At 37.1% G+C, this 14,906-nt stretch overlaps 1 protein-coding gene across 2 annotated transcripts in view; it reads left to right on the top strand.

The window, feature by feature from the left end:
* The window catches only part of MOCOS (molybdenum cofactor sulfurase), a 215,952-nt gene that overhangs the window by 190,489 nt on the left and 10,557 nt on the right, over nucleotides 1-14,906 (top strand). For both annotated transcript variants that reach the window (XM_015619153.3, XM_015619154.2), the window contains 5 exons: nucleotides 2,932-3,013; nucleotides 7,176-7,300; nucleotides 7,875-7,980; nucleotides 12,082-12,208; nucleotides 14,519-14,623. In XM_015619153.3, coding sequence (XP_015474639.1) covers nucleotides 2,932-3,013; nucleotides 7,176-7,300; nucleotides 7,875-7,980; nucleotides 12,082-12,208; nucleotides 14,519-14,623 — 545 coding nt within the window. The remainder of the gene's footprint in view (nucleotides 1-2,931; nucleotides 3,014-7,175; nucleotides 7,301-7,874; nucleotides 7,981-12,081; nucleotides 12,209-14,518; nucleotides 14,624-14,906) is intronic.

The raw sequence follows: 14,906 nt of genomic DNA, 5'->3' as shown, positions 1-14,906 counted from the left end.
TACACTATTAGATTATGGTGAAGACTTTATCTGTGGCACTTTTAGAACATAATGAGTCTGTTCTCTCTTCCCCTCCAGGCACATGCTTTCCTCTCCCTCTAGAACTTTTCATTAGCGGAAAATTTGTTTATGGCTATTTTATTTCAATGTGGCTTGACATTCTCTGCCTTCTCTGTCCAAGAAATAATTTGTCAGCATGGTTTAGGGTGACTGTAACTATTTTAACACCTTTTGCTGAATTCTCTATGCACTGAGACACCCTTTCAGGGCTGTTCTTTAATCCCTGCATGTTGGGTGTCTGTGGCCTCAGATGTGGATGGGCAGAACCTGCTGTCTGACCAACCCAGCTGTACAGTCCTGCCACCACTGTGAGTAGCAAGGATGGCAGAGTGAGGCTCTACACAAGCCCAAAGCTGCCTGAAGGCTTAGGATCTTTGCCTGGCATGCCTGCAAAATTAGTTGACTTGCATGGCAGCTGGGGAGCTCCAGGTATTTCCCAGATCTCTGATGAAGGGGTTGAGACCAGAGGGAGAGGAAGGACTTGTGCGTGCTCTCTCACCAGCTGTGCTTTTCTTCAGCAGATGGGGTAAGATTTTAATTTTGAGAAACTGCATTTATTAATTCATCAGAATTATTTTCTTAAGCTATGGGATTGTTAACAGGCATTTCCTATTTTGTTTACTGTTAAGAGTGCAACAAAGCCTTGCTATCACAGAACCCACTTAGAGAAAATCAGTGTACCTAACTCTGAATCAGCCCCCATGGACAGAAACTATTTGTGTCTTGACTGAAGTTATTTGAGGTTTGAGTCTCAGTAACTTAAAGGTGGGCAGGAGCAAGTGTCTTCATTTCCAGAAATCCTATTACTTGCGTGAGAACCAAGGGAAATCTCCTTGTCCTCCTCCATCAAATACGTGGGAGCACAGATTACATTGCACTTGTTTCTGACCTACACAAATGTGTAGCCAAACAGAATTTGGCTGAAAATACATGTTTGGAAAAGACTAATTTCTCTCTTTCCATTTTAGCTAACAATCAGCATTAGTCTGGCAAGTTGGGCATTAGTTTGCCACTGCACAGTGGGAGAAATTCTGAGTGTCGAGGAGGTATTTTAAAATATTGGAGTAGAAAGATGCTAGCAAAACTGAGCAGCTAATTGCACTTTATGGAGTTTATTGTGCCTTCAAATAGTCATGTGTTACTGCCAATAAAAATAATGGGAATTAAGTGCATACACTGATGAAAGAATATACATGAATGGTTTATATTTCAGTCTATTGAAATAACAGATTTCTAATTTTCCTCATTGACTGAAAATAGGAGCTATAATGATAAGATTTTTTTTTTATATTAATACTGTGAGCACATCTGTGAATTTTATTATCAAGTAAATGACCATGGAGAATGACACTTTTACATTTTAGTAACTGGCAATATTCTGCTTTATTTTTTTTGCCTTAAAGATAGAATAAAATTGTAATTAAAAATGTTTAACTGACCTAAACATCATTGTAAAATGTGTACTGTTCAATAAAAATGTGATACACTTGCTGGTGTATAAAAGCCTTTTTTAAGGCCCTGAAATTCCATTTTAAGAAATTTTGTGCGTATGCCTTTCTTAGAAAGTGTTTGAAAGATATAACAGTTAAGAATGCATGCAAGATGAAATATTTCAAACTCTTATTTTTCAGAAGTAATGATGTTAATGTTTAATTGTTTCAAAGTCCAAGAGTTCTAGTCAAGGAGACAGTAACATTGGCTTTTTTCAGATTGTTACAGGGTAGTTCAAAGCATTTATTACATGTTTTTGCATTATTTTCCTAAGTGAACCCAACTTTTCCCGCTCTGTCTTCACTTACGACATATACTAACATAATTAACCAAAGAAGAAGCAGATCACTTTCTATTTTGTAAAATATTCATGAAACAGAGTTGATAGTCATGTTACAATGAATCTGAACTCCATTTCATTACTCTTCAGAAGAAAATAAGCCAACTTGATTTCACCATATCACAGAGCTGGTAGAGCATGATTCTTATTTGTTTTACAATATTACATAATGTCAAAATGTATTTTTATAATACTAGGAAATTGGGGGGAAGGGGGGTTGTCAAAGTCTTGGTTACTATCTGTTGCAGTGTAATGGAAAAGTTGGATGGATTGCAGCCACACAGTAAAAAGACTTGGTTCTTCATTTAAGATTATTGTTTTCAATTCACAGAAAGAAAAGTAGTCCAGCTTTTCTTTTTAGTTCTAGCAAACTACAGTACCCTTTCCATCTCTTTGGTTTATTCTGTTCAAGATGAGAAAAATGTGGGAGAAGTTGTTAAGATAGATCATTACCAGGGAATCCTGTGCTGTTTTAAACTTGGAGATGAATAGATGGGAATGATTGTCTCATTCTCAGTTTTCAATAAATTTTGTCGTTAAATTATTGTAGTTTTATCTCAGAGTATATTTCTTTTTTTGAACAGACTGTGCCTCGTTTTTTCTTCCCCCCTTCTCCATCTTTCATCTTTTAGATCACTCAATCCCTCTAGTCCAACATGACAGTGTCTAACATCATCTCCTGACTTGTCAGAGGAGCCATCCTTCCAACAGAAACCATGTCTGAGGCCGTAATTCTGTGCCATTTTTGTTGTCTGAGATAAACAGAGAAGGAAGTTACTCAAAGCTGAAATTATTTTTTTTTTTTTAATATGCTTTGAGTACCAAGGTCCATCTGCAGCCTTTGCACTTTGTTTTATCATTTGGAGCCACCTGCCGGCAGAGAATATAATTCTAGCAAAAAGAAAAATTTTTATTTTTTTATTTGCTGTTTGTAAGGCTACTGTGACTGTGAAAAGAAGCAAAAATAAGAACTTTTTTCATGCTCTTATCATTCTTCATACGTTTTTTATTTAAACATGACTTTCTCTCTGTTCACCTAGGCATGGACCCAATATCTGTGCCGCTAGAAGACAATACTGGAAAAGAGGCTGTGATCTGTGACAGTAAAGTCTGTTCACACAGGTAAGTGAGAGCAGAGAGGAACTGAAGCTGAAAATCTCTGTAGTGACACTCAGGATGTGGACAGACGTACACAGAAGTCCTTGAAAAAATGGTGGAAAGCAATGAATTATCAGTGGACCAGGAGAATGGTCCTATTTAAATTTATAAATTTAAATTTAAATAAACTTATTTAAATAAGTAAGTTGTCATGCCCAGCATGTCTGATAGAAAACAGTAAAAAAAATAAAAAACTTTAAAAGGAGAGGAAGGACAGTACAATAAACTGACTTACCCTCACTGGAATGAGTGAGAGTTTTTTTCACTTGCTCCAAGCATGAGAAAAGGAGAAGGTGTCCCCAGTTACCTCCAAATGCCTACTGGGGGTCTCAGAAGGACTTGAATTCAGTTCCCACATTTAATAGTGATGATGCTGGCAGCTTTGCCCATTTCACTGCATGGATTTAAAATTACTAGAAGCTTCTAAAGTTATAAACAGCTTTCCATATTTATAGCCCTTTTTAATTTTGTTTTGACCACCCATGTCGTTCAGTGTCCCCTTAACAATCTTGACGCACAGGTATGTAAGTTAAATAACATTAATTCTAATCAAGAGACATACCACTTCAGTGAATATAGCATTATGAATAAATTTATTTCCTATCCATAAACTTAAGTGTTTATTCATCATATTTTCTAAGAACTTCCCGCAGTCTCATTAAGTTTTCTGAGTGGCAGTGTATCAAGTGCCTTCCTAAAGTACATTTGCATCATCTACTATGTTTCTTTTCAATGGGTCTCTCGGTAAGTCAAACTAAAAGAGCCACTTAAAGATTTATGTCTTCCTTTCACTAAGGTATACTAATTCTTTGTAACCGTCTACATTTGCTTCTCTGAGTAACACATAAACAAACCAGCAGAAGACCTGGAAATTTCCCTATGGAGCCATGCAGAAAATTATCTTCTCCTTCCTTTCTACTAGCTATTCAGATGATAAAGAGGATCTTTTCCTCAGAAGTGTATTTTCCTCAGGTAGTGGAATCCACCCAAGAGTCATTTGTTTTAACCATCTGTCCCACTTCCCTTAGTGTTGACTCATCCCTAGCCTCCCCATGGTAAGCCCATCTATTACAGGCTGTAAAACAGCCTGAGTTATCTTTCTCTCTGTGTGCATAAAATTTGTTGCCATACTGTTTACTGTAGCTTCTCTTTCAAGTAACTGACTGTCATTTTTATTGTATCAAATTGGAAGTTTTCATGGAAAATTTCGTAGAGTTCTGTGAAGGAAGCAAAGGACAGAATGAATAAGAAAGCGAATATGAAAGCAGATTGCAGAGAGTAGGCTGCGATAACAAATAAACAAGTCAGGAAGTAAGGCAGGTTGAGTGAACAACAACATTGATGACACTCTAAAACTGCTCACAGATCCAATAGCAATTGATGCCAGTTTCCAGTGTTTCAGCAGAGGAGCCTCCAGGGCCAAAAATAATGAGAAAAGCAATGCTTTGCAAGAAGATGGGAGGTGATTTGTGGTCTGGGGTCTTTTCTGCAGTGTCTTAGGTGAGCAGTGGGTATTTGTTAAAAGGCTTTTATTCAAAAGAAATGTCTAATGAATGTATTTTTTATCTATTGATTCTGTGTTCTGATGCTGTTACTTTATCCAGTTCTGTTGGCTTACTCTGAATTTAGACTGAGATAACTGAGGAAAGTACATGATACAGAATCTGCAAGCAGTCATGTGAGGAAGTTTAATTTTGCAGCAGCCACGGAAGTTTAATGAGCCCAAATTTCCCTTCTGAAGCAATTCATCAGCACTAGCCTTCATCCCAGCAGGGGCTGTCTGCCAGCATGTGCTGCTCACATCAGAGGGACATGGCTTTCTGGTGCAGTGTGGAACAGTGGACGGATGAAAGTAGAAGCTAATGTTGATAGGATTGATGTTATAGAAGACCCTAAATGCTCAAGGTTGCTGCTCTACTGAAATAAGCAGGGACACAGCCTCCTCTTTGACAGGTTGCAATATCAAAGAGATCAAGGGAAGTGTAGCAGTGGTAGAAGACAAAGGTGTAGTTAAGAACAAGGTGAACTGAGCCCGTTGTATTATATCCCGTGGGATCAATATTCAGACTTCATCTGTCCTTGTTTCTTGTTCTGTAAATTACCCTGCTAGAGGGACAAGTTGTAACGCACCGAAGCTAAATGACATAATAGAAAGATGAGTGGGAAACTCAAGGCAACCAGCAAGTGAAATCAGAGAGAAATAGGCTCTCCTTTATAAATTGCCTGACATGTGCCAAATGAAATGTAATGCTGACAGATGTAAAGTTATACTCCACAAAAATAAACACAAGCAGAAAACAAGTAGAATTGAGCTACAACAGAATGACTTTGAATAAGACCTTGAAGAGATGATGATACTTGCTCTGAAAATGGTCTGACAATAAGGGAAAGCAATTTGAAAACACAGGAGTCTTGGAATACAAAAGCTACACAGTGACATTTGATGAAATACCAAGAATGGTGGGAGTCTGTAACTCAGCCACTGTGACTCAAAACAATAATTGTATAAAAGGAGGGCCAAATTTTCTTCCTGACTTATACAGTATAATTTCCAACAGGTTGCCAGAGGCAATTGGATCAGGCGAGATTTTAAACACCCCTAGTACCTCTGTGAAGGTGGAAAAGAATATTGGAGGAATTTGTTTTACCTGCACTGTTACCACAGAAGATTCATGTGTTCTCATTTACAGCCTTTTCCCTAACACAGTGGTGGGCAAGGGCACAGTTCAGACTGTGAAATCTCATGTGGACACTCAGCCTCTTTCTTGACACAGTGCCTGCATCCCATACTCATACCAGAACACCATTCCAGTTCTAGGGTATCACTGGCTGGATGCCTCTGTGGTTGACATCTGTCCTCTCAGTGGGGAGAGGGATGCAGAGCTGCACCATAATTCAAAATTAAGAGCAAGCGCTGAAGAGATACCTGATCCATGCAGGATTATAAAATCTCTTTGGCTTCACTTCTGGTGGATTTGTACCTGTGTAATTCAGTTGAACCCTATAGAGCATTTTGTAAAACCATGCCACTTACTTTCAATCCTGGGGCATAGCACCTTTTGCTATGAGTAGCTGTTTTCTTGTTTTACAAAACAGATTGTTTCCATGCAGATCAACTTCTTTGGCTGGGTAGGACATCAAGGTGAGCATAGGAACATGACCACTTTCCTTGATACAGGAATCCTCCCTAGATCAGCATCAGAATCCAAATTCCTCTTACATTTAAAGTTAGATTTCAGTCAAATCTCTTGATGTAGTCAGTGGAGAGTTGAATATTCCCACAGTGAGAGTCATCCCATCCTGAGGTCTAATATAGATTTGGAACTACTTACTTCTTTCCATCATCTGTGAGTGAAACCCAGACAACTGATTCAAATTAGATGTCTGGATTTTGGAAGATTGACATTAAGTTTACTCAGAGCTGAGGAATCTAATGTCAAAGAGGATCAATTTCCAGTGGTCTGATTTGTGGCCACCTTGGATTGAGAGAGGTGATTTCAAAGTCCCTCTAGGAAAGATTACTTACAGGTAAAGAAGAAAATTCTATTGCCAGCTTGCATAAATCACTAGACATTTTACAAGTAATGGAAATCATCTGTAGAGAGATACTTGGCCTTGTTTAGTGAAGCCATGTTTTAGTGTAAAATGTGTGTACTAACATGAATTAAGTTAGAGAAGTAATATCATTGTACCTGATGGCATCATTAAAAATACACACAGCAAAGCATTTTTAAATTGAACTCAGACCATTCTTCTCTGTTTTAGTAAAAAGTACAGACCAGAGTGTGACTATTTCATAATACTGTATTGTAATATTATATGGGCAACCACTTATTGTACTTGAGAGTCAGTGTTTTCAGCACTGTGATTAATCCTTTATTCCACAGTAATTTTCTGTACTAAACTAAATTAGACCTTTTGAAAGTTGACATCAAGAGGAATGGAGCAAAGTTGAGGAAATGGGGAGTTAGAGTCATACGGAGTTTTACATCAAACATTGATCATCCAATATGGATTCTGTACTTTGTATTGAAGGAAGCAGAATAAACTTCTTCGCAGTTTGTCTTCTGTTTTGCAAATTACTGTTTGGGCAATCAAATTTAAACATCCTCTCTTCTTGTAATAGGGTAAAAACATATGACTGTGGAGAGAGAATTGCTGACTGGCTCTCTACGTTTCTTGGTCGTCCATGTCGCTTGATAAGACAAATTTCAGATGTGAAAAACAGGCCACATCAGAAAAATACAAAAGGTATGTTGTAATTCTTAAAAATATTTGTGATTCCTCATGCAAATATCAGGCTCATGGACTTCAGACTAAGTGCATAGGTACCCTGATAAAGGCTGAAAGAGTTATCCAGTGTTGATCTAGTCATCATTTTTATAACCAAACTGAGATTTTGTTAAATTTGGTGAAAAAATACAGATGCACCAGTACACAGGGGTGAAGTTATCATCATGACCATGATTTTTTCTGGAAACTCCAAGAACATTTGGAAAAATGATCATGAAAAATCTGAGAATCAGAGAATTTATTCAGAGACAAAATTTCATTATAAAAATAATTGAAAGAGAACTGAAAATGCATAGATACTGCTTTTGTAAACTATTTTTCAAATTTGGTCAAATCTCATCTCCATCCCAGTTTCTAACTGCATTGCTTCATTATCATTTGCAGGTTTGAGGTCATCCTTGGAATATTTCTTTAATGCCTGGAACCAAATTAATAAGCTATTAATAAGAACGAGTAAGAGGTCAAAGGAAAGATGAGGTGATAATACTAATTTTTATGGTCATTTTATAATGTTGGATTGATTGTTTTTTAGGTCTGTCATCTGCTACAAACATCTCACTCTCTCTTGTGAATGAAGCACAGTACCTCCTGATAAATGTCGCAAGCATTCTACAGCTGAAAGAACATATTTCTGCAAGGTAAGATGCTTCTGTCTCCAGATGCCTCTCACTGATCTTAGATTCCAGAATCTTGCCATAAAATGCCAATATAGGTGTTTTATGTGGAAATTTAAAGATAGTTACTTTTCAACATTCAAAAATATATAGCTACTAAACTGCTATAATTACTAATTATTTTATGATTTCTGAAAATTTAGATTAAATGCATGAGCATCATCTGTCTACCAATGATCTTTAGGAAAATCTAAATGAAATCTTTGTCAAATGAATTGGTGGAAAGATGTTATTGAGAACCAGCCAACTTCTATTTGTCAGAAGAACAAGGATAAGAGGGTTTTCTCAACATAAATTATCTGGCAGGTAAAAATATAAAATCTTACTAATGGCTGAACTATTTCTCTCCCATGGGAATTATTAAAATTTAGAGTAAATGTGCACAATAAAAGTGCTTAAAAAGTATTTTCATGACTGGAATAATTTTATTTTGTAATTTAATTTGGCTTTATTTATACAAAAGTGGGAGATAGAAGCAGCAAATGAAACACAGAGTCAGTCCATAGTTCAAAGAAAACAAACCCATTACTAACCAAATTTTCATTTACAGGCTATAGGATTTTTTTTTCTCCTTGAATATATCTATGAAAGGTTCAAATTCCACAAAAAAATTTTCCCTCAAGGCCTCCACACAGGTCTGTGCATCCCACACCTCCAGCATTTGTCAATGCATTCCCTGTTTCCATCTCTCAAAACTTCTCTCTTGCTTCTTCCTGGGGTCATCTCCTCTCCTCTTACACACCCACCAAACACGTCCCCTGCACTGAAAATTCCTGCTTTGAGTAGAAGAGGAATATATGTGTCTATATATCTGCAGCAGGATATGTATATAGCTTCAGGATTTAAAACCACTGACCGAATGAAGCATCACTGAGACCACTGGAGCTTGCACTGTCTGAGGATTTTCCTTCTTTCAGAGAAGACAGTTGGACAATTCTAGAATATCATGGGAAATGTGTGTAGAAAAGGTTTGAATCAGTCCATCTCTCAGTGTTTTGATTTATTTTTTTTTTGTCACCTTCTCAGTGACAATTAATGCCTTCTTGTGAGGCTTGACTGGCTGGGTTACATCTCCTTGGAAGGGCATTTCTTGCAGGCATCCCTTGCTCATGGCTTTTTTCGTTATAAGATTCAGTGAGGAACCTTCCAGACATGGGATTTAAGTGCAAAGATGAAGAGTAAGAAGCAGCAAGTGAGGACAAAGGAGAACAAGGAACTTCATTAAAATATTCAATGTCAGATGATACACTGATTTCATGCCTAATGTCTTCCAGCACAACTAGACTTGTAATCTTCCTTTCCTCAAAGGAAACTCCAGATGTGACCAGAGCTGAAATGGTGGCTGAGAAGCATCTTGCTTCTCACCCTGCAGTGTGAGTTGGAAGTGTCCTCCCTTCCATGCATTTTGCCATGCAGTGCCTCCTCCAGGTGCTAGAGAAATAAATTCAGATATACAGCACCCTTATTCTGCACTGTTACTAAATTATGGTGTATAAACTTTCCAAATATAGAACTATCCAATATGCTTTAAAGAACTGCACTTATGGATCTTTATTAAATATTTAAGGGTGTTTAGAAAGTATTATTTAGCTTCTTGGCATGTGGTTTTGTTTAATAGAAACCTGCTAAGTTTTACAAAAGAATTTCAATTTTCAATTAAGTTTCCATAATTTCACTTTGTATCTTCCATAAGTAAAAACTAGTTTTACAGTTTGCACTTGGCTCTTGAGAGGTGATCTAAAACAGAAACAGCAATTCAATTAAAAATTAGAATGCAGTGTACTGTTGGAGGCTACATGTACCTGCAGACATTCATCTCTCTGGTGTTTCCATTACAGGTCACCTCTATGAAAATCCCAATGGCCTGGCCTTATGCTCAAATGTTGCTGTTAGAAATATAACCCTGAGGATATAAATAATAATTTTCAGGTTTGCCTATTAAATATAAGTAATGCATTCTTCATCACAGAGCCCGCTGCTGTGACAATCCAAAGCACCTAGGCTGACTTTGGCACATTACACTGATTTTCAAAACAAGTCTGTGTTGGTATCTCCAGCATGAATGTACCTGCCACTCCATCCAACCAATGCATGTTTTGTGGGAGGAGAAATAATGGAAATTTACTCAGATACATGTTGCCAAGTAATTATAGGTATTTCTGAGGGCTGGGGGAGGTGCAAGAGAGGTGAGGTATTCTGGATGTGAGCCCATGGAGGTCGAAGGCAGAGAGCTCAGGGATAGGGGCACTGCAGTCTTTGAGTTCAGCAGCAAGAGGTAGATTAGTAGAAGCTTGAAGTTTTTTTTCAGCAGCTGCCTCAGGACACTGCAAGGCCAGCTCTGAGGTTACTGGGGCTTTTGATGCCCCCCCCAGTACAGCCTGGGGTGGCAGGCACTTAGATTTTGAAAAACACATTGAAAACTAGAGGCTGTACAGCAACCAAGCTCCAAGAACCCAGCAAAGCTGGGAAGTACAGCAGCATAATTGAACGTGTTCACAAGTAACTGCTATTTTCCTCCTTGTTTGTATGAGTACTGGCATAATCTACTCTTCCTGTTGGCTCCCACCTCCTGCATTTGTTACAAATGGTGTCTGAGCCATGGGATTACCTGTGGGATCTTGAGGGAAAACCTGTAGCCTTGCAGCTTCCCATCCCACCTTCTACCCCCAGGCTGCTGGAGCCCTTGTGAACACTAGGGCTTGGTGGAGCTGGGATTCTGTGGTTTGGCTGAAAGTCTGCACAGGCAGTTTATCCTTACACATTTTTGTCTGTTAGAGAAGATCATCCAGACTGTTTTAAATAAAACCAAGCTCTTTTTTTTTTTTTTTCTTTTTACCTAACAGGCCTCCTCTGCCAAGACTGCTTGATGAGAAGTTTTCCCTGTACTTTGATTTTGCATGTTTTTTCTTCAACTAAAATACATTTTAAACTGTATGTCCTTACTTTTTTTTTTTTTTTTTTTTTTNTTCCCTGTACTTTGATTTTGCATGTTTTTTCTTTGTCTCCCCTGAGGCCGCTCCCACATCTGCTCTTTTTTTTTTTTTTTTTTTTTTTTTTTTTTTTTTTTTTATTTGGGGCAGAAATGCCTCTCTTCACTGCTTATCGAGGTTTCTGCCTCTGCTGTAGGATGTCATATTCCAAAATTGTCAGGCTACAGTTTATGGAGGATCAAAAATGGAGGATCAAATTGTCCTTAACAGCTAATGCAAAAAGAAGTCGTCTTCTCCACTAACAGTGACACTGAGAGAACCCTCTGGCAAATTTTACAGTGTCTTTTTTTTTATTTTTTTTTTTCTGGTACTGTACAAATTCTCCTTTTAAAGAAGAGTGAAGAATGACAATTCGAAGATGCAGCAAGATTTCTGATATTTGTATGCAGTCTGCTGCTCTTTCTGTCTCATATACATTCTCCACACTGACATAAATCTACACTCTGGCAGCTCAAATGCTTATAAAGAGGGGGAGATATCACCACACCGAGATTAATTTTTTTTAAAACACCTATCGTTTGGTGGAATCTGCTGCCTCCCAAAGGCAAATAATAATAATATGAGGGATATATTCTCTCATAAAATTATTTTACTGGCCTTTTTCACCTTCAGCAACTGCTGTTTTTGTCCCTTCTGACATTGCAGCATGTGCAGAATAAAATTTTGTCTTTGGTTCTAGAAGCTTCTATTTCTACAATATTTAACAAGTCAAATGATTACTAACTGAAAAGATCTTTTTATTTGTTACCATTAGACTTACATATGATAACAAATTGAGAATTTTCTCATATGCATGGTTCACAATCACCTGTCTGCTTGTTTTCATACCTATGGTTCCAGTTTATACCTCTGAAGAAGCTGCCTAGAGGGTTACATATTATAGTTGAGAGGTTGCAAATTATAGTTTAATACTTCGTGCCCTTTCCATAGCCTTTGTAATAAAACTTGGTCCAGGTTATTCTGGAGAAGTGTTTGCTCATCACATGAGCCACCAGATTCTTACAGCACAAGCATCTAGTGCAAAATTAGTTAATAATTTTATTTTTTCTTTTGCTGTGTCAACTCTGTGAGACAGATTGAAGGAGCCATTGGAAACAGAGGAATTGATCCAACGTTTCCGTGCCAACATTGTCATCAGTGCACCAGAGTCCTTTGAAGAGGAAGAGTGGGCTGAGATTTCAATAGGTGCTCTGCAGTTCCAGGTATCACCTTTTCTTTATTGTCCATGTGCCAGTGTATCACAAAGCATTTTGATTCCTGGAGACAAACCAATTTTTGAAAGGCTTTGCCTGGAATATGGGCAGCACGCTTTGTGCAGGTAAAATTTATGAAGTGTGTAAAAAAAAAAAAAAAATAAAGTGATGTGTCCTGTGACAAACATACCTCAATATATTTAAGAGATTTTGCCATATTTCTACACTCTTTTATTGAATTTTGTCATTCATAGCATTTCTTATCTTTATCTATCTGGACTGAATAATAATCAGGCTTTTTGAGGCAGAGTTTACAGCCCATATTTAGCCAGCACATCAGCAGAGAATACTTGTTGCTGTTAAGCACAGTAGTCCAAATGTAGCCTCACATTACTGCAAATCAATGAACTGATTGCCAAAAGACTGGACATGAATATAATTGAACACTCATGGTCTGTTGCCCTCTGTTGTATACATCTTATCCTAGTCTTCACTCAAGAAATGTTTCTAATTCTAGCCTGGTAGGGTTTTTTGGTATGTTGTGCTTCATATCATAGCTAACAACACAAGGTCCTTTATACTTTAAGGAAAATGCTGAAGAGTCAGACCTTGTTTTTAAATACATTCTTTCAAGAAAAACTCTTAACAAAAAATCTGTAAAAGGTACACGTGACATCTAAGGGAAAGATGCACGTGTGTATTAAATGTTCTGCTGAATTTGTCTGGCCAAGAAATATGAAGTATGTATTTGAAGAAGCTTTGCCTAGGATGTGAAAGTGGTTTATTCATTGTTTTCTTAAAGACTGTAATTTAAGTGTGAACGACAGGGGTACTGAGGTCAAATCTAGAAGATATGATAGTCATCACACCTTTTTTTTTTCTGGTCAGCATGCTGTGAGAAACCTTTTCAGCAAGGGTGGAAAATATTGCTTATCTGCTCTCTTTCTTATGTGTACTTAGATCAGTAAGCTGCAATATGAGTTGCAGAAAACTGAGGAAAACATCCTGTAAGTAAGAAATGAGGAACACAAAGGACAAAATCTGTGGTGTACAGCTTGTTGGAGGCTGGAGTTACATTGGGGAGTTCTGCTGAGGATCCTGTTAATAAGTTACTGTAAAATGACAAAATAAAAGGCATTCCTGTTTCTGCCATTGATACACTTTAGGATTACAAGGCAAGAATAGAAAGCCTTATGCAACTTGCATTGTCTTTTCCCATCTCTGCTAAGTCCTTTTTCAGGTACTGATGTAGTAACTGTAGAAATTATGTTAATGCTTCTTTATCCCGCAAAAATTGTAGAAGCTGTTGAACAAAGTAAAGAAGGGAAAAAATATTTCCTTCTCTGTTTTGTTGTTCTTTTAATAAAACAAAATTAGAGCTGTGGAAAATAATTTTCTAAAAGAGCTGATGCTTGGTGCTGATGATTACACTGAAGAGTTATACAAGCAGTCTAGATGCATTTCAAAAACCTGAAATATCACTTCAGATCAGCACATAAAATGTTTGAAGTATACAGCTTAATTATTTGCCCTATTTGAAATTTATGGCACATTTTACAAAAGTAGAATGTGTATACCAGGATACTGTAAGATGTAATTTCTGTAATGTACAGCTTTGCTAAAGTTAGGGATGCACTGTTAAGTGAAAGTGCAGTATGTCGTCCTTCTCCATTTTAAAGCTCTAAGAAGAAATTTGTTGCAAAGTTTGTTTTCTTTATTTTCCCCCTAAAAACATACTTTAGTTCAAACAACAATTAACTTTAAGAACAATTACATATGATATTAACATCATCTATAATAGATGATAGAGGATGAATTATTTCTTCTGATTAGGTAAACTTGTATATTTAAATATTTTACATTCTGCGTCTCTAAAAGTGTCATGCATGTAAGAAATATATTGTGCATTTCAGCTGCACTAAAACAGTCCCAAGAAAATCCTCCTTGGGTTGAATCCTGAGGCATTTGGCTTAATTTTGTATTCAGCTCTTTGGACAAGCAGCCCTGCTAACCCACAGAAGAAGTGAAGCCATCAGGAAATACAAATATGTAAATGTCTGGTATTTCTCAGATTCTGTCTCTGAGAAAGCTTCCCTTAAGAAAAGAAAAAAGTGAATTAAAAATTCAGTGAGACTTTTGCAAGTAGACCTCACATCAGGTGAACAGACTTGACCTTTTACATAATGAAAGTTTGGAAAACCACAGGAAAAGTATGCAAAAGGTATGTGTTTAAGATATTATGATGGTTGGAAGCTCGTACTGTTCAATGCTGTACTGCTTTGATAAACAGCCATGAACTTTCTTTAACTAAAATTTCAGGTTGTGGGTCCATGTAGCAGATGTCAAATAATCTGCATTGATCAACAGTCTGGGGAACGAAACAAAGAAATTCTGCAATCCCTGTCTGCTGCCAGAGGTAGAAAGGTCAGTACAGTACTTCAAAATAGTTGTAATGAAACATGTAATGACTTTATTGCATGAGTAGTGAAATACCTGCTGAGAGAATATTCAGATAGGTTGTTACCATTTGGATTTTTTCTGTAAAAAGAGGATGCACTTACAACCCAGATATGGCATGGTTTACTTCTGTAAAATGCTCAATACATTTTTTATTCAGAAATGGATTATTAATATGCATTGTTTTAACTCTGCTTGCTTTTATTCAGTATGTACTTCTTTCCATTGTGTTTATTTTGGTCATAAAAAC

Source organism: Parus major, chromosome 2, assembly GCF_001522545.3.
Source record: "Parus major isolate Abel chromosome 2, Parus_major1.1, whole genome shotgun sequence".
NCBI classification, from domain to species: domain Eukaryota; kingdom Metazoa; phylum Chordata; class Aves; order Passeriformes; family Paridae; genus Parus; species Parus major.
Note: the sequence above shows the minus strand (reverse complement) of the source record. Positions and strands in the feature narration are given on the sequence as shown.